Source organism: Somniosus microcephalus, chromosome 7 (genome assembly GCF_052327205.1).
Source record: "Somniosus microcephalus isolate GS21.2 chromosome 7, FLI_Smic_1.0, whole genome shotgun sequence".
Classification (NCBI taxonomy): Eukaryota; Metazoa; Chordata; class Chondrichthyes; order Squaliformes; family Somniosidae; genus Somniosus; species Somniosus microcephalus.
In genome coordinates this window covers 162,190,637-162,214,557 of record NC_140993.1, presented here as the reverse complement: position 1 = coordinate 162,214,557, position 23,921 = coordinate 162,190,637, and the positions used below count along the sequence as shown (strand labels likewise).

General features: G+C 42.2%; 1 protein-coding gene across 3 annotated transcripts in view; it reads right to left on the bottom strand.

The window, feature by feature from the left end:
* The window catches only part of LOC147114980 (ATP-binding cassette sub-family C member 9-like), a 332,333-nt gene that overhangs the window by 263,215 nt on the left and 45,197 nt on the right, over window positions 1-23,921 (bottom strand). For all 3 annotated transcript variants that reach the window (XM_085993156.1, XM_085993155.1, XM_085993157.1), the window contains 5 exons: window positions 9,233-9,908; window positions 7,743-7,852; window positions 5,266-5,338; window positions 4,330-4,386; window positions 4,032-4,217 (listed from right to left, as the gene is read on the bottom strand). In XM_085993156.1, coding sequence (XP_085849282.1) covers window positions 4,032-4,217; window positions 4,330-4,386; window positions 5,266-5,338; window positions 7,743-7,852; window positions 9,233-9,835 — 1,029 coding nt within the window. In that variant the 5' untranslated portion in view covers window positions 9,836-9,908. The remainder of the gene's footprint in view (window positions 1-4,031; window positions 4,218-4,329; window positions 4,387-5,265; window positions 5,339-7,742; window positions 7,853-9,232; window positions 9,909-23,921) is intronic.

Below are 23,921 nucleotides of genomic sequence, written 5' to 3'. Positions count from 1 at the left end.
GGGAGTGGGTGGGGAAGTGGCTTTGAGCCCAAGATCAGCCATGATCTTACTGAATGGCGGAGCAGGCTCGAGGGGCCAAGTGGCCTATTCCTGCTCCTATTTCTTATGTTCTTCTTCTTATGGTTGTTGAGGCAGCTGCAGCATCAATGAGCCTCCCTTTTAAATAGTGAAAAAAGTCTGTGGCAATCATTGCTTACGTTTAGACTGTCCCCGATATTGTCCATCTTTTCAGTGTAACGCCAATGAGCTTGAGCTTTTAGACTAGAATCATGACGGCAATCATTTAATGAGTGAGGATGAACTTTGCGTGCAGCTCAGACGATTTTCAACTGGCGCAACTTAACCATATTTAGTCTAAACACTGCCCATTCCTTGGCTATAACAAGTTTCTAGCCCATTGTTCTTGTCACACAAAGGAGGAGTGCAGTGTGCAAGGCGCTCTAATAATCTGCAATAACGGGTGCTAGCAGAACTGTGTTTTGTGTCTATTTCAGGATACTGTAAATAGATTGTTCATTTTCCTTTTAAATGTGGATTCCATTCCAGTAAACTTCTGATCAATTATGTAGGTTGTTGGTCTGTTACTGTGAAAGTCATAATATTCTGCAAATTTGAAAGTGGTTTTCGTTGGGCTAAAAATTCGACAACGTGGAAAACCTGCCGTGCCGCTGTCAACGGCCGCCAAAAATGGCAGGACTGGTAAATTGTCATTGGGGACTAATTAACATTAGCCTAGCGCTAAGCTCACTGTACAACACCGTCCTGTTGCCGCTCATCCCGGCAGGAGGCCCCAATGTAGCGTGGCCAGTGTTATTGCAGCAAAAATAGCCTTCTGTGAAAGTGAGGCTGTCATTTCAGAAAGCAGTTTGATCTCTTAAAAGGGGAATTGCCTTCTGAAATGAAAAAAATTAAAATCATGTAAAAATAGGCAGTTTTCAGCCCTTACAGCTCAAATGCCTTCTGAAAAAAAATTAACATTAAAATAATTCCCAAAAGGGAGTCTTCAACTCTTAAAGCTGAATTCCCTTCCACACCTAAAAAAGGGAAAAGTGCTTCAGCACCAACTCAAATGGCTCAGCAAGCCAGGGAAGGGGCACCAAGGGTCTCACACATAGTAGTCTAACTTTGTGCAGTTGGTCAACACTGCAAGACAGGTCCTCTACCCACAGGGGCCAGGAGGCCCTCCAGAAAAAAGCATGTGGGACCAGATGACAGAGGCCGTCACTGCCAGCAGTGTCAGCCCCACCAACTGGCTCCAGGGCCCAAGAAGCTTCATGGCCTCAGAACAATGGTCAGTGACTGCATCTTCAAGAGCTGTTTCCTACCAACTGCACCACTATCCTCACACTGTTCAATGCACGACTCCCCCCACCAAATCACTCACCTACCAACAATCTGTACCAAACATAAGGCACACCTTCCATCCCGGCTATCCCAGCCAGAAGGGGCCGTCTGGGTTGCGTCCTCCTCTTCTGCTTCCCTCTGTGGGCAGATGCTGTAAATCTGAAATAAAAGCATAAAATGCTGGAAATACTCAGGTCAGGTAGCATCTTGACCCGAGAGGTGAACTCCGTTTCTCTCTCCACGGTTGCTGCCTGACCTGCTGAGCATTTCCAGCATTCTCTGTCTTCTCCAAGGCCTTCCTTTATCATCTAAGGCCTTGCAAGCATCCAGCAGCACTCCCTGCGCACTAAAAAAACAACTTTTAACATGTATTGCACTAAGGCATTACTTCAATAAAATAAAAAAAATCCAGTCCAAAAGCTCAAGTGCAAACTTACCTGAAAGATGTGTGTGTGCCTTTAAGAAGTGCCGACAGCGTCGCTGTCAGTCTGCTGAATGTCAGTTTTCAGAGCGAGCTTAGGACCCAGCACTAAACTCAGAGCTAAGGTCGAAGTTTGCATACGTAGCGTCAAGTCGGCACTGCACACCAACTGACGTCACATTCATTTACATCTCCTGGACCATTGCTGCTATCCGCAGTGCTAAAGCCCTCACCAAAATGGCAGCCGCCGAGTCCCACGCCAGAGAAGGGTGCTAGATTGGCGACTGTCATTTTTTGCCAGGCTAGCAGCGCAAACGGGTGGCAGTAAGCAGCCCAATTTCTGTCAACATTTTTAAGCACTCATTGATGCTGTAATTAACATGCAGTAACCATGGAGACAGCCTGCACAATGTGTGTTATAGCTGTAATAACCACAAGAAAACTTGGAGTGATATTAATAATGGGGTGAAATGCACAGCAGGTTGCTCAGCATCTAAAAGAGAAACGGAGAGATTTCAGTGTGGCCCATCTTCAGAAGTCATGTCAAAGTTTCTTTTATGTTACTGATTCCTCTTATTCTTCTTGAAGATATTATAAAAATTAAAAATTGTTTGTTTAAAATGGTTTAATAAACCCGCTAATCCACTTAATCCTCCGCCTGGGCTTCATAGGATCTGGTGCAGCAACAGATATGCCAGTGAATCAGTTTTGTTTTGTCAACGTGGAATGTTCTGACATTTGTTTTATTATTGGTGCATATGTTTCAGCTCACAGACTAAAGTGCTATATCTGAGGTTAAATTCTTTTTGGAAGGAATGGGGCTCTAAGGTTGCACTTTATTTTTATATTTATAAATATCTAACAACACGATAAAATTATTTGTCTTGAAAGGCAGATTTAAAGTAGACTCTAAAATGCTGGAAATTGCACCAAATAAAGTGTCAACAACCTAAATTTGATGCATGTCTTTTTCATTCACAATTTTTTAAAACCACCATTCCTTTTGTGTACTTTAGATTTTTTCTGCATATAAAATGTAATGAAATGTTGCGTATAACTTCAGCTTGAGTTAGGACAAGCCCACGTCATAGAAACTTACAGCACAGGAGGCCGCCATTTGGCCTGTCATGCCTGTGCCAGCTTTCAGTGCATTTATTTGTTTTCACATAGCATAGTTAATTGTTTTCACATGTCATACATTTATATTCAGCACCATTTTTGAGTCACAGATCAGCATTTTAGGTCATATTAGCATACACACCTTAAGATTAAGGCCTTAAAAGTATGTACTTTATTGGTGGCAGTGATGTGTCTTGCAGTTAGGTCAGTGAATGCAGTATGCTGGGGTGGTAATGCAGTATGCCGCACAGTGGTGGGACGCAGACTGCAACTCTCAACTAGGCTTTCATTGGAAGCCATGCACTCCTCCAAGGACGGTGAGGATTTAAAAAAAATTCTGCATGCAAATCAGCCAACAGTCACACAAGCCGAGATACAGACCAGCATTGCAAGAGACCCAGAGTGAGCCTGGAGAATGTTACACCGCAAGGGGGGAGGCAAGTGAAAAGAGGGACATGGCAAAAACTAAGAAAATGAAAAAAGTAATACTATGTATTACATAATACATGGAGTGCTACAAGGAAAGATCTTGTATTATCCTTTTTTGTTGGTTAGCATAAAACTAAATGTGGTACTTCTACAACTTGGCATTGTAGAATTGCTACCCACTCTACTTTTTGTAAATCATCATTTCCCAGAGGTACGCATCACCGTTGACTGCCCTCTCACCAAAAGCCAGGAGACTTGGAGAGTTAAGACTTTGGCTCACATGAGATCCATTCAGTTAGGTGGAAAAGTTTTCCTTTTCCCAAGGAAATTGATTGATTGTACTCAATTTCACAAGTTACTGTGGTGGGATTTAAACTCTCAACCTCTGGGTTACTAGTCCTGTACATAACCACTATATTACCATGCCCTGCATCTGGGCCACAGGGCCAAATTCTCAATGGTAGGTATGGTTAGTGTAGTGTATGTACCTTTAAGAGAGAACTACTTTTACAGCTCCTGTATACTGTAGTACCGGCAGTGACCACACCTGTATATAAGCCTTGAGCAGGCATCTGTACTGTTAGTCTTTAGACTACCCTCCTTCAGTAAACACCTGTTGATTGTTAATCTGCAACCTCCGTCTAGTTATTGAAGAACACCATACTTTAAGATTCACGGATTCAACAGTTAGCGCAGAAAAACATACAAGAACCCTTACCTTCTCCGATTCCTTTGACTCTGCAGCCACAAATCTGAGAATACCATCAATGCAGAGTGGCCCACCTAATCCTGCCAGATCGCCTACAATCTTCAAAAATGCTGCTATCAGGAAAGGCCTCCCAAAAGCCTTGTAATAAACCTTTCCTAGATCTCGCGACCCTGCTGTTCCTGAAGGTTTATTTTCCTAAAATTCATAATAAAAAGCATTAATTTAAGCTCAAATCATCATCGTCCCTTACAAAAATTCACACTATTACTGTATCTATATCCTAAGGATTTCATACAAGCTTACTTACCTTTTGCTTATCATAATACATCTTTAATAAATCAAAATTTTTCTGTGCAGTTTCTTCCTAAAAAGAAAATACAAACATAAGATTGGGCAATTTTAAAGTTTAGACTGCCAACACCAAGGCTACACTCACACAGGAAAATAGTCCTTTAGACAAGGCACCTAAGGGTAGCAATAGATTGGCACCCAAGGGTGGCAATGGATGCACACCCAAAGCCTTCAGTGTAGGGAGCAGGGGCAGGAAAGGGGAAGGGGGGAGAAAACTAACATTAAATAGCCAACATTCTCAGATAAAAAGATAAACAATTCTAATTTTGCCTGTGGATAATATTTCAAAATTTCTATTTACATTTTTGTTTTAAATGTTCCAGAATTTACCTTTTTACTAATATAATTCCTTCTACACATAGAAATGGACTTATCTGACAAGAATGATACATTCAAATGGTAGAGCTAACAAAATGATAAACATAAGATTTTCACAATAGGTTATAATCATTTATAAATGAAATTAAGAATGAAATGTTGTCTAAGAAGCATAATAATTCATCAGTGTGCACTATAGAGTATGCAACCCAAAACAAACAAAATAATTGAGATCCCATCTGGCTAACCTTATTTCTTATAATTTTAAGGGTGTGATGAGATAGAAAGAGGAAGTTCAATGCATGGTGTGGTACCAAAAGATCCAGGTTCAAGCCTAATCTTACCAAGGGCAGTGGTTGCAGCACCAAAATTGATTTCAGCACTCTGGGTTAGAAAAGGGCAAAAACAGCCAGGTTTCAACATGCCTGGAATTACATTTTTGCACCAACTCCAGTAGAAGTTTAAATTTTAACCATTTTTATATAGGGTGTGTATAATTCCATTTTTGTATTATACATGAACCTTTCTAAAAAGTCTACATTCTAACAAGAAAAGGTGCTAAACAAAAAACAACCTGAGAGAGTTTTCCTAGAATCTCCATCTTAATTGGCTCCCGATAACCACTTTTTAAAAGCCATGAAATCCACCTAGGTAATAAAACAGAAGGCACTGTTGTAGTGAAGGCAAACAGGGTAGACAATTCGCACAGAGAAGGCTCTCACAAACATTAAATTAGATAAATCAGAGTTACCGTTTCAGGTCAATGACCTTTCGTCAGAAGTTCTGATGAAGGGTCATCGACCTGAAACGTTAACTCTGTTTCTCTCTTCACAGATGCTGCCTGACTGCCGAGTTTCTCCAGCATTTTCTGTTTTTATTTCAGATTTCCAGCATTTGCAGTATTTTCTTTTTGTATATGTGAGAAGAGGTTTGGGCTTGGCTGTAAGGACCTTCTCAGTCAAATAGTGTGTAACATTCACAGTCTAGGCTTACACGTAAATAATGACCACTTGGGCAAAATACAAGAGGGTTGCCATCACACTTGGAACTGTACTCCCGCATGAGACAGCACCTTCAGGTGTGGAAGAAAATCGTAACTGAAATTAAAAGAATCACAAAATGGTGTATTCTTGACTTGAAAATATACAGAAAGTTGATAGAGTACAGAAGGAAACTTCGAAGCACACACCTGGAGTTAAACTATTTAAGCTAGTAAGTACTATTATCTTATACAAAACACTGCTTCATTTCTATTTAGACTTTCCACCTCTTAGTGGAGGAGTCTGCTTTCACTGCTGATGTTCTGCTGGACAAACCTAGAACTTGATGGTAACCAGTGGTTAATGAACTGGAAAGTTGGGAAGTCAAAGAAAGTGGGTTGTGCTGGACTACACAGTACAGGTAGACTATCCTTTATCCGAACTTCCGAAAACCGAAAACCTCTAAAAACCGAAAGTTTTTTCGTTCAGCGTAAGTCGTGCGCACGACGCCGACCCCCGACCCCCCGCCGACGCCGACCCCCGCGGACCCCCACCCCCGACCCCCCGCGCCAACGCCGACCCCCGCCGACCCCCACACCCGACAAATTTCCCAGTCTTATAAAATACCTTCTGAAATCCGAAATTTTCCGAAAACCGAAACACGGCTGGTCCCGAGGTTTTCGGATAAAGGATAGTCTACCTGTATTGCACCAACAACTTCAAAGCTGATAACCAAGTATCTGAACAACTCAGAACAACACTGGAGGATAAATTTTCTAATAGCGTGTTCCCAGCCGCCAGGAGCACATATTGGAAAATCACACACCCACAATCTATGATTTTGTATCCATTTTAATTTTCCTTTAATGTTTTCTAGAATTTATTGTACTGATCCCCTAAGTTTCAACAGTTCACTTAAAAATACAGTCCCTGGTACTTTGTCAAATGCCTTTAGAAAGTCCATATACACAACATCAACCACACTACCCTCATCAACCCTCTCCCCTTCTGTAATGCTGTATAGGACTGAAGAGGTAGGAAATATCATTCTTAATACACAGTTTAAAAGAAGTGTTGCTGTACAGAACTGCCTCAAAAGAATATTCTTATTTAAAATAAAATTAAAATGGATCAATCTTTCCTCAAAATCCAAAATGAATATTGTATTTTTACCAGGCAAAAATTACGCTTGTTTTATCTTTTTGGCCTCCAATCACTTGAGTTACTCTTTGTCTTCTCAGGTTATTGAATTCCAGTCAACTTACAACTTGTCTCCAAAATACTTACTCCTTGAGATAAACTGAATAATGGAAAATTGCAATTTCACAATCCAGAAATTCTATATAATACAGCAACGTGGTGCAGAATGTCTGGAAGCGTACTGGGTTTGTGACTAAATAAAGGCAAGGAATTGCATTTACAGTATATAGTGCCTTTCATGAACTCAGGACATCCCAAAACGCTTTACTGCCAGTACCTTTGAAGTGTAGTCACTGTTGTAATGCAGGAAAACGGGACAGTCAATTTGCACACAGCAATGTTCCATGAATAACAGTGAGATACATGACTAGATAATGGGTTTTAGTGATATTGGCTGAGGGATAAATACTGGCAAGGACATGGGGAGAGCTCCCCTGCTCTTCTTTGAATAGTGCCATGGGAACTCAAGGATGACACCTCCAACAGTGCAGCACTCCCTTGGTACTGCACGGAAGTGTCAGCCTAGATTATGTGTTCAAGTTTCTAGAGTGGGACTTGAACCCACAACCTTCTGACTGAGAGGAAAGAGTGCTACTACTTAGCACAGACCGACACCTAAATGTATCATTTATATAAAAAAAACTGCAGTCGACATTTCTTTTAGATTTGGACACTATCATTTTCACAATAATTATGTTTTTAAAAATTGCCTCTATTACTTCTGAACCATTTTGATCTTATTCATCAAGAAGAATGTATTCACACTGTATTCCGGTTTTAGTAGAGTCTTGGGAGGGTACCACTGAACAGCAGTCATTATTAAGCTGTAGACAACAAATTTATTTAGAAAATGCTTCACATCTTCCCTTACGTGTAGGTAATCTGCGACAAAATATTGACATATGGTTGATGAAATTTTTTTTCTGGGTCTTGTAGTTCTAAAGGTGGGATGTCTCTGGAATACCCTGGACAGAAGTAACCCTAAAATAAATAAATTACGTATTAGCTCAGCATACAACTTGACAAAAATTGTTTGCAATCATGACATCTTTCAGTAGTATACAAAAGGCATTTAAAATTCTTTGCAATAATGCAGTTGGGAAATCTGAATATTCACAATACACAAATGCAGTGACATCAGTTATACCAAAATATATCATCATGTCAACAGAAAATGCTGGAAAAACTCAGCAGGCCAGGCAACATCCATGGAGAGAGAAATAGAGTCAACGTTTCAGGTCGAAACCCTTCGTCAAGACCTGGTTTCGACCTGAAACATTGACTCTATTTCTCTCTCCACGGATGTTGCCTGGCCTGTTGAGTTTTTCCAGCATTTTTTGTTGTCATTTTGGATTTCCAGCATCTGCAGTAGTTTGCTATCGTATATCATCATGTCACTTGAAAGCAACATTATTCTAACAGTGCAGCTCTTTTCATTCTTCTTTCCCCTCCCCCAAGTTTGCCGATACTTTTTCATGAAAATAGTGAAATTATGGAATACATACTTAAGTGCACGCACACAAACACACACAATGCATCTTTTATTTACTGTAATTGATAAAGCAATTTAACCTACTTCCTCCAATACTATAAGAAAATAAAACCAACATTACAATCCCACATAAAACAATTCTATCCTTAATCGATTTTTAAAGACCGCAAGGAGAATGACATAATTAATAACAATTAAGTACTTGTATTCTCAGTTTCAGTTTTCTAGTTACAATTAAGAATCCAAGGCCTTTAATACCCTCAAACTTATTTTGTTCCTCTGAATGAGTCAACTGGTCTAAAACATTAACTCATACCAACCCAAGTTTAAGCAGCATTTAATGGTAAAATACACATAAAAAATACAAACAGGCTTAGATATAAATGCAAATAGCATTAAAATCAGCAAAGCTTATGTTGTTGATACATTTCAGAAAAAAACTAACAGGTTTTCAACAAATCCTATACAGTCGTGAGAATTTGTTTTAAACGCCAAAATAATGAAAGGTCAGCTTTGAAATATTTACCATTATAGTCAAAGAACTTAAATGGTTTATCTTCTCATTACTAACTACAGTGGAATGTCCATTATTCACCAAAGCTTGATTAGACATGGAGTAAAGCTCTGTTGCCAAAATATGCCTCAGCCCCAGATTCAAAACAGCAACCCTACTGCAGCAGTATGGTATTTTTTCATTCCAATACCATCCATGCTGCATTGGTGTCAAATTAGGAGCAGTTTTAAGATCATGCCCACTATGCGCTGGTGTAATGGCCCAAAGTAATTTCATGCAATGTTTTAAAATTACCATAATATAATTGGATTTTAAAAAGTAATGTAATTGTTTCAAATTGTAATTCAGGACTTACCTTTTTAAAGAATATGCCGAGTTCCAGAATGAGAAAGAATCCATAGATTGAAACCAATATACAGACAAGAAGAAAAGTCAGATCACTTGTGATGAACCTCTGTGAATACAGCTGATACACCTTAAATGCATTAATGCTACAAGCAGCAGGCCAGTGGAAGATAAAGAGCACCAAAAATGTGGGTGCATTTGCACTTTCAGCTACATCATAATAGATGATTGAAAGGAGACAAGAGGCTAGTTGTGCTGCATCTGGTATATAAATAAATGGTCTGTCAAACTTCGAGTACAACTGTGACAAAATGCCATCTCCTACACAACAGGCGGATATAAAAATGTAGAAGAATGTTAATATCCATCGAATATTGTGCCACGGAAAATGGATCCAGCCTCTCAAGCCACTGTCGATATGAAATGTCGTAGTGGAACTCCGTTTGTACTTAATCACAATAAGACCAACAAGAGAACAAAACACAAATCCCAGGTGTACAAGGAGGTTTACACCTTCAGTGAAACAAATTTCTTCAATGAAAGACACTTCACTTGGTTTAAGGGTATCATTTTTGTTGGCAAGGCCACAAAATGCAATAAAAGCATCTTCCATCTTGATTACTTCCTTTCAGTATCCATTAAGTGCAATTCTAGCTTCTTTCTACTTTTAAGTAACTTAGTTTAACCTGTGAAAAGAAAAAGAAAATGGTTAATCAACTGAACAAAATATCTGCACATACTGAATTTCATTATTTTAAATTGAAATAGCTTAAACTTTTCATTTACTGTTAAAGGAAGCTATGCTCTAGCAGTGAATTCATTTTCTTTAATTAAATCACTCACTTTGCTTCTCAGTCATTTCATATCCCTTAGTGTGGTCTGTGGTTGGACAGCCTTTCGGTTACCAGAGCATCGTTTTAATGCTAAGAACTATAATTAAATGAGGTCACTGAAGGCTCATATGTTCATTCAACAAGACAATTTTAAACAGGAACTGAGTCAGCTGTCAATTGCATCACTCAACCGGACTTCCCAGCAAGGAAAAATAACTGATATGACATGTGGCCTTTCTAAATAAGTGAAACTAGATGTACCCTACTATAAGACGATCAAGACATTAATCAACTAGAAAAAGAGAATGATTCTAATGTGAATGAGAAATATAATGAAGAGAATAACATCTGTATTGGAGGTTAGTTCTCCACAGACAAAAGCTCAATGCTGTTTCATCTTAAAACAAAAAAATCAGGGGAATTTAGAGTGTCAAAATCTAAATTAGCAGCATAACAACTAACAACAGTTTTTCAGCTTAATTTTTCTTGCAGTTGAGTCAGCTATATCCATGTTACTAATTTAATTTGTGTATTTTTCTGAGAAAAATAAAATTTCTCCCACCATGAATGAGTTCTTTGGGTGGAGGGGGGGGGGGGGGGGTGGAGAATTGAAATTTCCCCTCCACCCACCCTCTGAATGAGCCAAAGTTTCCTATAACTTAACAAACCCAAAGCCAGCCACCAACAAGCTTGCCTCACCTTCATTCCCATCAACTTCCCCAGCTGCCAGATCTGGTTAAGTTCAGAGAAAGAACACACTTGCATTTATATAGCACCTTTCTGGTTCTATGGATGTCCCTAGGTGCTTCACAGACAATAAATTACTTTTGAAGTGTGCTGTTATATCAGCACACACTGCAGCCAATTCACACATAGCAAGATTCTACAAATAGCAAATGAAATAAATGACCAACTAATATATTTTCGATATTGTTGATTAAGGGAGGAATATTGTCAAGGACACAGTGAGAAGTTTTGCACTGCTTTGAATAGCGCCATGGCATTTTTAACATCCACCAGAACAGGCATACGTGGTCCACTTTAATGGGCCATAATTTGCTGTCAAAATAACAGCGAGGCTAATGGCACTCACTCTTGTTGATGCACAAATGCTACAGCAACTTCAGGCAAGGGCAGATGCAAGGTGAAACGAGGAAATCCAAAAGTTGCTGTCTGAGATGCGCTGCTCCGCCATTAGCTTTGCGAAAATGTCATCCCGCTGTCTGCCTCACCATTGAAATGCAGTGAACAGCATGAAGTTGCTGTACTAAATATGAACTAAATTTGCCACAGAAACTTAAGTCTTGTCTATTTCAGTCTAAGTACCCTTTTAATGACATGATGTGCTAATTACTACCAGTCAACCTCCCTGGCACTGAAAATTACCTATTACAAGTGTGGAGTCTCATTCCTTCAGGTGTTAATTGCTGGAGATTGTAAAAATGCTAAATTTTGTTTATTTTAAACTTTTCCTTTCTGTCTCTTTTTTTCCTCCCTCAATCCAATCTTTCTTTCCCTCTCTTTATTTCTCTTTCTGTACCGAATTTGAAATTGAATTCACCTACTCTAACTTACACTTTCTTCTCAGTCTTGCGCTGTTCATTTCACAATCCTTCAATCTGATTGGTTAAGGAGATACACAGTTGCTTGCCCTGTTCACTCAAGTCTCAAATGCTCAGTTTCCCTTGTTGCAATGTCATCAGCTCTCATTTTCAGCATATTGCCAAGCAAAATAATTTAAAAACCTAAACATGCAAAGGCAAGTCTAACTAACACTAAATGTTGTTAGATTCACTCCTGCAGAAAATTATGTCCAAATGTTTTATCTAAAATATAGCATCTCTGATAATGCAGCACTCCCTCAGAACTACACTGAAGTGCCAGCCTAAAACCCTAACCACGTTAAAGAAGCCATCCCCTATGGACAAGCCCTGCGAATACACAGGGTCTGCTCAGACGAGGAGGAACGCGATGGACACCTACAGACGCTGAAAGACGTCCTCGTAAGAACGGGATATGACGCTCGACTCATCGATCGACAGTTCCGACGGGCCACAGCGAAAAATCGCATAGACCTCCTCAGAAGACAAACACGGGACACAACCAACAGAGTACCCTTCGTCGTCCAGTACTTCCCCAGAGCGGAGAAACTACGCCATGTTCTTCGCAGCCTTCAACATGTCATCGATGACGACAAACACTTCGCTAAGGCCATCCCCACGCCTCCACTACTCGCCTTCAAACAACCGCCTAACCTCAAACAGACCATCGTTTGCAGCAAATTACCCAGCTTTCAGGAGAACAGCGACCACGACACCACACAACCCTGCCACAGCAACCTCTGCAAGACATGCCAGATCATCAACACAGATACCATCATCACACGTGAGGACACCACCCACCAGGTACATGGTACATACTCATGTGACTCGGCCAACGTTGTCTACCTCATACGTTGCAGGAAAGGATGCCCCGGAGCATGGTACATCGGCGAGACTATGCAGACACTGCGACAACGGATGAACGGACACCGCGCAACAATCACCAGGCAGGAGTGTTCCCTCCCAGTCGGGGAACATTTCAGCAGTCAAGGACATTCAGCCTCCGATCTTCGGGTAAGCATCCTCCAAGGTGGCCTTCGAAACACACAACGCAAAATCGTCGAGCAGAAACTGATAGCCAAGTTCCGCACCCATGAGGACGGCCTCAACCGGGATCTTGGGTTCATGTCACGCTACATGTAACCCCACCTGACGTAGGGTCATCCAAACTCGAGTCGTCGTTGGCTTGTTCTCTCTACACAGATGTGGCCAGACCTGCTGTGATTTCCAGCAAAAAAAATGTTTTTTGTGTTTTTTTGTTTTTCATACAATGGACACCATTCACACCTTTGATTGCTGTGATTATCTCTCTGTCGAGGTGTGATAAATGGCAGTTGGAAAGATTACCTGTAAACATCTGACATTATTCTCTGACTATATAAGCTGTGTCTTTATGCATTTCTCCACTTTACCTGACGAAGGAGCAGTGCTCCGAAAGCTTGTAATTTCAAATAAAGCTGTTGGACTATAACCTGGTGTTGTGTGACTTCTTACATTTGTCCACCCCAGTCCAACACCGGCATCTCCACACCATAAAAATTGTGTGTTCAAGTCCTGGAGTGGAACTTAAATACACAACCTTCTGACTCAGATGAGTCCTACCAGCCAAGGCACGCTGACACTTAAAGGCAAGCTGCTTGATCCATCCCAACCATTCCACTTCCTCCCCCACTGCTTTCTTCTGTGCTGGTACTGGCACTTTGGGTGTGGTGGCACGAGCAGTGGAAAGTGAATGAAGTGAACATGGATAATCAAGGGAGGGTGTAACAGATGGGTGCTTTGGCAACAGTGTTGAGAGGTGGCATAAGAGAGTGGGGAAGGGAAATTGGGCAGGAGTCACGAGAGGCAGTAGGAGGATCCAGAGAGTAGTGACAGTATGGGTGTGGCGAGTGGCAAGCAATGTGGAGCATGGTGAAGGCAGCATGGCAGGACGCAGTTGGGGGATGGGGAGAGAAATAGAAGGGTGAACAAAAATGCTCTCCTTCCCGCCCACAAAATAGGGGGGTGGTCCTTTGGTTTTGCATCACTGTTAAGGGCAAATTTGGGGTTTAGTGGAACTGTGGAGGGAGAACCAAGATTTGACAGAATGCCTGGTGGAACGTCAGGTTTGAGTCACTGGTAGATTCCTGGTATGCGTCATCACTGAACTTTCTAAGAGGTTTCTGCAAACATTAAATTGGGTGTTTTGCAATCGGTTCCTGGAAGTGTATCTGTCTGTTTTTCCAGTGTCATAAGAATGTTTACATTTTCTCACGATCAACCCATGCATAGGTGATAAGTAGAGGCTTAGTTTCATTTCAAAATTCAACCTGCTGGGTTTTTGCGTATGTGTCTCCCCATCTCACATTTTATCTCTCTTGTTCACTCTTTCTTACAGGTATCAAAAATTAGAATGTTCACATTTTCTACTAACAAAACCAAGGTGATAATCAGAGGCTTTACTAGCTTTCAAAATTCAACTTTATTTTTTAAAAGGAACTCAGTATACTATACTGTATCTACAGATATGTCTAATCCTGCAAGTTTTCTTCAGTACACAGCATTGGACCTACAAATATACAGAGATAGAGAGAAAATTAATTGTATTCAGGCTTCACTAGCAACACAGTAGTTAATCTAAATTCCTTACCATGACTGTTTAAAATATTCACAGTAATTATGTACTGTCAATTGCTGCACTCAACATTTTTGATCTGTAATGATTTTTCATTCTCATGACATTGTTCTTTCACTATATAACTCAGTGCTCAATGTTCATGTCTAGCATTTATCTGTGGTTATACAAGATAGAAAATTCTGACTAACTGCAAAGGCTTTAGTTAGAATTGAAAAGATGCGGTGCAGAGTTTTTCCATATAATTTTTTTTTTTTTTTTTAAATTGGCGTCTTGAAAATTGATGACAATAGGAATTAGAAACTTTACATGATGCACAATTTAGTGTAGGCAATTTTTAAAAAGTGTTAATTATTTCTGGGGTAGGGAGTGCAAGCAAGGAAACTATAATTAAAATAGGCTAGGGTTGCAATGATAGCAGCTGGGATGATCAGCTGTTTGGGCCTGGGAAGAACTGTGATGGCAACAGTGGGAAGAGAAATCACAAGCAATGCCACAGTACCACAGTGCAAGGAGGGGGGGGGGGGGGGGGCGAAGAGCTAAGCGCAGGAACGTAATGGTAGTGGGAAATTGAGAGGAGTAGACCGTCACTGTGGTAACCATAGATGTGAGTCCCAAGTGGTGTGTAACTTCCCAGGTGCCAGGGTAAGAGAAATAATGGAGCAGGTGCAAGAGCTCTTCAAAAGAAAAGAAAATCACCCAAAACTCTTAGTTCCTGTTGGAGGTAATGACAGGAAAGAGTAGGGGGGAAAAATTGGGTTGGTTTGCGTCTCTCGTTAGTGCCCTCGGGGGCGCAAATCCCCTAGTACCCAGTCGTGGCGCCGCTAACGCCTCCCATGAAATTCAGCAGGAGGTTAGCGGCAGCAGCGGTAGCACCCCACAGCGCTGTGCCGCTGGCAATGTTATCATCACCGTGCGCAGCGTCCCGGCCGCAAACTTCCCTTGCACCCCCTGATCTATCGCCGGACGATATGTCCAACAGGATCGGGGGCGTTTTGTAGCGGCGGCAGCGCAACTTAAACTGCAGGCCATTTTTATTTTGGTTGACTGCCAGCACCTGTCCCCTTTCCCTTTTTTTATGCGGGGTGCCAGCAACGATCGCTCAGCCTGGCATTCCTTGAGCTTTCCAGTAGCTTGGGGCACTACTACTGAATTTAGGATGGAGGGGCGCAAACTTTTTCAGGGACGTTAGCGACCCAAAGGGGGCGCCACTCAATTTTTCCTCTTAGAATTCAGGTTCTGCAAAGAGAGCTCGAGAATTTAGGAGGTAAATTAAGATGTAACCTCAGAGCATAACTGTTTAAATATATTTGTTCTCAGAGTGTGGGCAATGGCAAAGCAGCATTTATTGGTCATTTCTAGTTAGACTGACAACTGAATAGTGTAAAGGTATATTGGGTAGTGTTTCTAATTATTAATAAATAAACCTAATGTGAGTCAGTTACCAGGGATACTTGGCCTTCTCCCACACCTCCTACCCCAGTATTGTTAGTCAGCTGTTGAGTTAAATTTATGAATGGTGAAGTTCATAAGGTAACACATACAAAAGCAGTTTCAGATTTGGACTGGAACAAAGGAAATACTAAATTTTATATGGTAATAGAATACAAGGAGTAGGTAATGTTATGTAGATTAGACCTCACAACTTTAAAAATCATTGAAATGCAGAGTTATAAGTCAGTAACAGAACAGAAGGGTTCCAGTGATCTTGTGAACTAGATGTGCAAATTTCAATGGCTCATCATATATACTTTGTGGTACTGGATTGGCTGTTAACTCATCTGCTATAGAGTTATAAGGCAATAGCCAAAGGTTATAAAAAGGAATGCTTATCTAGGGGCATTTTGGATCTTATTTGGTCAGGAATATCATACCATGACATTTTTCTAGTTTAGGCACTCAATGTTAGCATTAGGAATAGCACATCCAAATAAAGAATGAAACTCCTGCTGCTCTCTATCAACCCCAGGAAAGCACCACTTGCTGCATCAATTCTAATGGAAGAGAGACTGACTACTGAGAAATGTACGTGCAACATACATTTCTTCTGAAATTCCAGTTAGGTGTAATATTGGGGCAGAATTGAGGAAGCTTTATTCTACATGGTCATGCCTTACCTGAATTATGATTGCTCAATGCTAAATAATAAGAGGAAGCATTACATTATCCACCACTTTTCCCTCTGCTGAACAAGGATGGTTTTATATATTCTGCGCAACAGTTAATTGATATGGGGTGTTTTATTGCTAATTAGCAATGCATATTTTATACCCTACTAACTGAATCTTCACCTCCCGTCCCCACATCTCTCATTTCACTCTTGTGGTATGTGACTTTGCTTAGTTATCTCAAAATCAACTAGAATACATAAAGAACAAAATTATAAAATTAATTTAAATAGTCATGCTGATTAAGCAGCGCAAGCATTAAACTGCAACCAAAACCACAGCTAAAATTAAATAAGAACATAAGAAATATGAGCAGGAGGAGGCCATTTGGCCCATCGAGCCTGCTCCACCATTCAGTAAGATCATGGCTGCTCTTCTACCGTATCTCCACTATCTCCATATCCCTTGATTCCCTTAATATCAAAAAATCTATCGATCTCTGTCTTGAACATACTCAACAACTGAGCTTCCACAGCCCTCTGGGGTAGAGAATTCCAAAGATTCACCACCCTCTGAGTGAAGAAACTTCTCCTCATCGCAGTCCTAAATGGCCAACTCTTTATTTTGAGACTGTGACCCCTGGTTCTAGACTCCCCAGCCAGGGGAAACATCCTCCCTATATCTACCCTGTCAAGCCCTGTAAGAATTTTGTACGTTTCAATGAGATCACCTCTCATTCTTCTAAACTCCAGAGAATATAGGCCTAGTCTATTCAATCTGTCCTCACAGGACAATCCCCCCATCCCAGGAACCAGTCTGGTGAACCTTCGTTGCACTCCCTCTATGGCAAGTATATCCTTCCTTGGGTAAGGAGACCAAAACTGTACACAATACTCCAGGTGTGGTCTCATCAGGGCCCTATATAATTGCAGTAAGACGTCTTTACACTTATACTCAAATCCTTTTGTAATAAAGGCCAACATACCATTTGCCTTCCTAAGTGCTTGCTGTACCTGCATGCTAACTTTCAGTGATTTGTGTACAAGGACACCCAGGTCCCTCTGAACACCAACATTTCCCAATCTCTCACCATTTAAAAAACTCTGCTTTTCTATTTTTCCTACCAAAGCGGATAACTTCACATTTCTCCACATTATATTCCACTTGCCATGTTCTTGCCCACTCACTTAGCCTGTCTATATCCCCTTGAAGCCACCTTCCAGCCTCCTCACAACTTATATTCACACCCAGCTTTGTATCATCAGCAAACTTGGATATATTACATTTGGTCCCCTCATCCAAATCATTGATGTAGATTGTGAATAGCTGAGGCCCAAGCGCTGATCCTTGCGGTACCCCACTAGTTACAGCCTGCCAACTCGAAAATGACCCGTTTATTCCTACTCTCTGTTTTCTGTCCGTTAACCAATCCTCAATCCCTGCTAGTATATAACCTCCAATCCCATGAGCCCTAATTTTGTTTAATAATCTCTTGTGTGGGACCTTATCGAAGGCCTTCTGAAAATCCAAATACACCACATCCACTGGTTCCCCCTTATCTATTCTGCTAGTTACAACCTATACTAGCTTTAAACTGTTGTTTATTTAATGATTAATTCGTTAAGATATTAGAACTTTGGTAAAGACATACAGGATAAGGCCCTACAGTTGCCTTATCTGTGAATATTCGTACAAAGGATATACCCATATAATATTTTAAAACCTCATCGATGATGATCTTGATTGGGAGATAATCCACTATCTTAAATGTGTTTCTAAAGCTAGGAGCAGTTCACATTGCTCCACTGAAAACAATGCACAGCAGAAAATTACCCAGCACAGAATGCCAATGGATATGAAAACAGACGTGCACTGGCCAATATACAGTCATCAGGAATTACTTAATTTTCCTCCTACCTAGGTCTTGATGATGATCCTGGCTTTGAAAGGAAAAGGTAAGAATGCATGAAGAAACATCTAAACTCAGGTAATTTGAAGAACATTATGGATATTGGAAGAATTTTGTATAATTGGTACAAGAAGATTTAGTTTTAATGGTGTCAAGACAGACATGAATCCAGTACTGCAAATAAAACTGCTGCCATCAACCCCATGATCTACATATATTTCTACACATGTATCTTACCTCCATTTAAAGTGAGGGACATTTGTCCAGTGGGTAAATACATTACTTGGTGCTGTTTTGAGTTCTAAAATATATATATATTTTTTTAAACCACGGTTTCTACATCTGATTGCTATCCAGTGACTTACGCTGGAAAATCTATGTGGGATCAAGCTTTTCTATGATGCCCCAAACAGCTGAATAGCCCATCACTCTGAGCTTGCATTAGAAGAATGGCAACTTGAGCAAGATAACACAGCGCTGCCAGCATCCATGGGCCTGAATTTGCTGGAACTCGCGCCATAATAATGACACATTAACACCGTTTGCCATTTGTTAATACTTAAAAATTTCAAGAAATAATGGAGTGAGTGAGTTATGCCATAAGCTGCATTGTGCCAGTTTGCTGGCAAATTTGTACCGCTCCGCCATTAGCCTGGCCAAAGGTGATAAAAGTCAGTTCTCCTCTCCGCCCTCCATTGCAGTCAATGGCGATTGCCAATTTTATGGATTTAAGCCATTATTCTCGCAGCAGCGAATTAGACTGAAAAATAATGGCATATGTGACCTGACAATTGCGTGATTTATGATCAACACATAACGCTTAGGCTGGGAGTACAATTAAGTCTTCATTAAAGCTGTTGAGCCTCACCCAGGCAGTCTGTTTGAAGAGTATTCTTTTCCTAAATCCCTCATTTTTGGCAGTTTATTCTTGCTAGCTTTGCCATCAAAACTGCTGTTGGTGTCTGAAGGCAATTACTGTCAGGGCCCCCACTTAATTCTATGTGTAAGGAAGGTGAAAGGTTTGTAATAGGCTATCGACTGGACATTCTATAGATATATTTCTTAAGGCTAAAGGGATCAAGGGATATGGGAAGAAGGCAGGGACAGGGTACTGAATTTGGATGATCAGCCATGATCTCATTGAATGGCGGAGCAGGCTCGAGGGGCCGAATGGCCTACTCCTATCTTCTATGTTTCTATTCCCCTGATCCTGATTATTATGGATGAGCTGGAGGAGAAGCAGAGGGAGCAGGCGTGTCGCTTGAGGAACCACGGCCGGAGACTGAGCCGATCTTGCTACTATCCCCCCGCAGAGAGTGTACAGCGAATGGATGTCATCTGAGGCACCGTCAGAAGAGATCTGCAGACCATGCTTCAGCAAGAACGCAATTGGCCATCTTTGTGAGATGCTCCATGAAGACCTAAAGCCGCAGTCCACCTCAGCAGGGCCTATTCAGTATCAATAAAGGCGACGACAGCCCTCAATTTCTATGGTACTGGTTTCTTCCAGTCAGACACTGAAGCCCACTGTAACATCAGCCAAGCTGTCATAAGGCCCAGCATTCTACCGGTGACAGATGCCACCTTGTGCAGGGCATCCGACTTCAATAAATGTTCCCTGTGCAGCAATCAGGTTACTTAACTGCCACTGGATTGCTGGCTTCCCCAAGATGCAAGGGACTATCGATGGGACCCATGTGTCACGGACGGCTTCACTTGAGGAACCTGACACTTATCAACAGGAAAGGTTATCACTCGCTAAATGTGCTAATTGTTTGCGATGCCCAACTGAGGATTCTGCATGTTAATTCAGAGGATCGAGGAAGCGCTCACATCTTTGTCCTTCACCACTCCAACATCCATGGCTTATTCAGCAGGGAATGGCAAGGACGTGGATGGATCCTGGGGTATAAGGCCTATCCCACTGAAGCCATGGCTGATGACACCATTCCGCATCACCAACACAGCACACAACCATGCATACGCGGTGGCCCAGGAGTGTCCTACAGTATGCCCCTAATAAAGTGGCAAAGATTGTAGTGGTCCACTGCGCACTACACAATTTGACCTGCAGGAAAGGCTTCCCTTCGAGTTGCCCGTGGAATCAGATAATCCCAACCCGCATGCTCCATGGCTCATGGGTGGCCGCCTCCCGGAGGAAGGCACGGTAGCGGCGGCCAGAGATCAGCTCATGGTTCAGGTGTTTGGATAATGATTACCCCATCCAGACTCATCACTTCATCCTACCCCCCAAAGTTCCATCAGTGAAATGGAGGTCCATATGCAGTGATAGTCCTGTGGATTGATCCCTGTGGTGACACGAACGTAAAGAAAATTTAAGCAAACAATTGAATTTTTATTAAATACAATATTGCAATAACAAACAGCCTTTAAAGAAGTTTTTTTTAAATAAACCGTAATTAACTTTTTAAAGTTGATTTCAGGAGTTGCAGCTGACTTACCTCTCAGTGCCACACCTCAATCTGCCTATGGTGTCTGTTTCCAGCTATTTACACTGCCATGTGGTTGGTCTGCAGGGTAATCCATTGGCTGTGCTGTCCATGAGGTCTCTGATTCACCATTGACCTTGCCATGCTTTATATGGATCGATATTTCAGCAAGTAACTATGCAAATATAGATAGATATAAACGGGGAGCTGAAAATGGCATGCGCCTCCAATCAAACCATTCCAACAATTTCAGGCCCTAATCTCAGGCCTAATCACAGAAAAACTGTGGGATAGAAATTAGTTATAGTCAAGGAATGGACGGGGTCAGTAGAAAAGTTGGAGAATTAGCGCCAGGCGCAAATGCTTTAGACTCCACACAAAATTTGCGCTCACTGCTCAATAAAATGATTGGAGTCCTAAATCGAGCCTTAAAACCCAAGCTCGTTGGCATTACACTCAAAGGGTGGACTAATATTGGGCGCAGCCTAACCACAACTCATCATTGCCACAGGCTTTTTTCATTTCTTAAAGGGGAGGTTCATTGATGCTGGAGCACTTCATTCTTAGCATTGCTGGCTGTACAGCTGCCTCAGCAAGCAGGAGGAGCCAGAGGGCTGAACCAGGTGTACTCATGGCAGATCCATACCCCAGGGAGAGAGCCCACAGGTTCTCCGATGAAGCATTGGATGCACTGGTTTACGCTGTGGAGACACGGCGGGCGGTGCTCTACCTGGCAAGTGGCAGAAGGCTTTCGCCAAAAGCCTTCCGCACCATGTCGAGGGAGGCAGCGCAGCATGTCTCGAGCAGCACTGTGGTCTCCAGGGCCCACACACAGTGCAGGAAGAAATTTAACGCTCTCACTCGGTTGGTCAAGGTGAGTGAATGCTTTAACAAATGCTATATACCACCATCTGTACCACAATCTTCACACACAGCCCAAAGCACCACAACCCTAGCACTCACCCACCAACACTCTCACGTACAACTCACACCTTGCACACAATGACAGCTATTCAACTATGGCAGGCACATCACCCAAACACATTGCTCCACACTCACTCACACACTTTACTCTCACAACAGGAGGGAGCAGGAGAGTGTTGTGTATGTACCTTTAAGGGTATAACTGGTCTCAGACTGCAGTACCGGCAGTGACCACCCCTGTATAAAAGGCCCTAGCAGGCTTCTGTAGTTTCAGTTTCCAGGTTGTCTCCATTCAGTAAAGACTTGTTATAATCAACTCCTGCAGCCCGTGTCTCAATTATACATGGACATAATACTGGCGACGAGTAAGAAATGAACTTACCTGCAACTCGGCAGCACCTCAGACGACGTTATTGAAGGTCGGAGCCAGCAGAAAGAAAAAAAAAATAATCCAAAGAAACTCGAGAAACGGGCGTCGATCGTGGGCAACCGCCCTCCAAATCATCGAATTGAAAAATTGCAGGAGAGACTGTCGAGAGCCAGGCTTGGTTCTCCAGTCTGTGGTTTCCCAGCTAATCGGGCTCGTGGCAGGTAGTGCACTGATCCTTCCTGGGCTGCGGCGGGCTAGAGCTCGATCGGGTGGCTCTGCAACGGGGCCGGGCAGCGAGTTGGGAAGCAAAGAGAGAGAGAGAGGGTGGAGCACACAGGGCGCGGCCGGTGCTTCGAAGCCGGGCAGCGTTCGGACCTAAGAAGAGGGAGGGAAGTGTCCCAGAGGGTCCGCTCCACGACGGGAACGGTTCTTCAATTAACGGAGCAAATATTGAAGCGCGATAGAAAAAGAAAAATACCGCGGAGAGCGGCGTTGGCAGCAGCGATCAGGGAGGCGCGAAGACCATAGGGCGTCGCCATTACAGGATAGTAAAATAAATATAATCGCCAGCAACAGCGTTGGCAGCAGTGGCAGCGGCGGAAAAGCGCGGGAGGCGCCATCTTAACTCGGCGGGGAAGAAGGAAAAGCGCGGGAGGCGCCATCTTAGATTTTCAAGATGCCAAAGACTGGCGATATCACTGCCTTCGATAATGTAATAGAAGACTGGACCACGTATGTGGAAAGAGTCGAGGTATATTGCGAGGCAAACGAAATAGCCAATGAGAAAAAGGCATCGGTATTGCTAAATTTAATGGGCGCAAGAACGTACGGCCTATTGCAGGACCTGATTACTCCAGCCAAACCGAAGGCAAAGAGTTTTAACGAAATTGTTGCTATCCTACAGGAACACCTAAATCCTACACCGCTGCTGATAGCAGAAAGATTTAAATTCCGCAGGAGAAATTAGCATAAAAATGAGAGCAATGCTGATTACCTTACGGAACTACGCAAGCTATCAAAGCACTGCCAGTTTGGAGCAGAACCGGCAGATACCTTACGGGACAAATTGTCTGTGGACTCCTGAGTGAAGGAACCCAGAAGAGGTTACTCTCAGAAAGAGCTGACGCTAGATAAGGCTTTCAGCGTGGGAGTATCATACGAAGCAGCAGCAAAGGGAGCTGCGGAAATACAACAAAAGCCACAGGAATACGGCACCCACGAAATGACACGGGGATTTGCAAAATGTTATCGCTGCAGCAGAACAAACCATGACCAGAAGGACTGCTAGTCCAAGGACAAAATATGCAGGCAATGCGGAAAGATGGGACACATTGCACGAGTTTGCAGGTCTGGGAAGAAGACCAACGACAACAAAAAGGCTACTAAGGAACCGTACAGGAAAGTACAAAAGATGACGGACAGTAGTTCCGAAGACCAGATGAGCGAGTGAATCCGGGAACAAGAGACTAAGCTGTCTCAAACTTCACAACGTAATCGCAAAAGAGGATCACCGAACCATTTGGGTCACCCTCACGATAGCAGGGTCCCAAGTCAAAATGGAATTGGATACAGGATCAGCTCTAACCGTCATGAATCGACGAGACTACGAGCGGCTATTCTCACACATACCCTTGAGAGAGACATCCATTGTCTTGAGGACGTATACGGGGCAAAAAGTATACCCCAGAGGAAAAATAAGGGTGCCTGTCGAATACAACGGCAAGAAAATACGGAAATTGTATCTCTACATTCTGCAAGATGGTGGACCACCGCTATTGGGACGTGAATGGATCAGAAAGATAAGTTTAGACTGGCACTCCATTCAGGCACTGACGGTGGCTGGTAAAAAGGATGACGACGTCACTCCTGGACGATTGTCAACAATCTTAG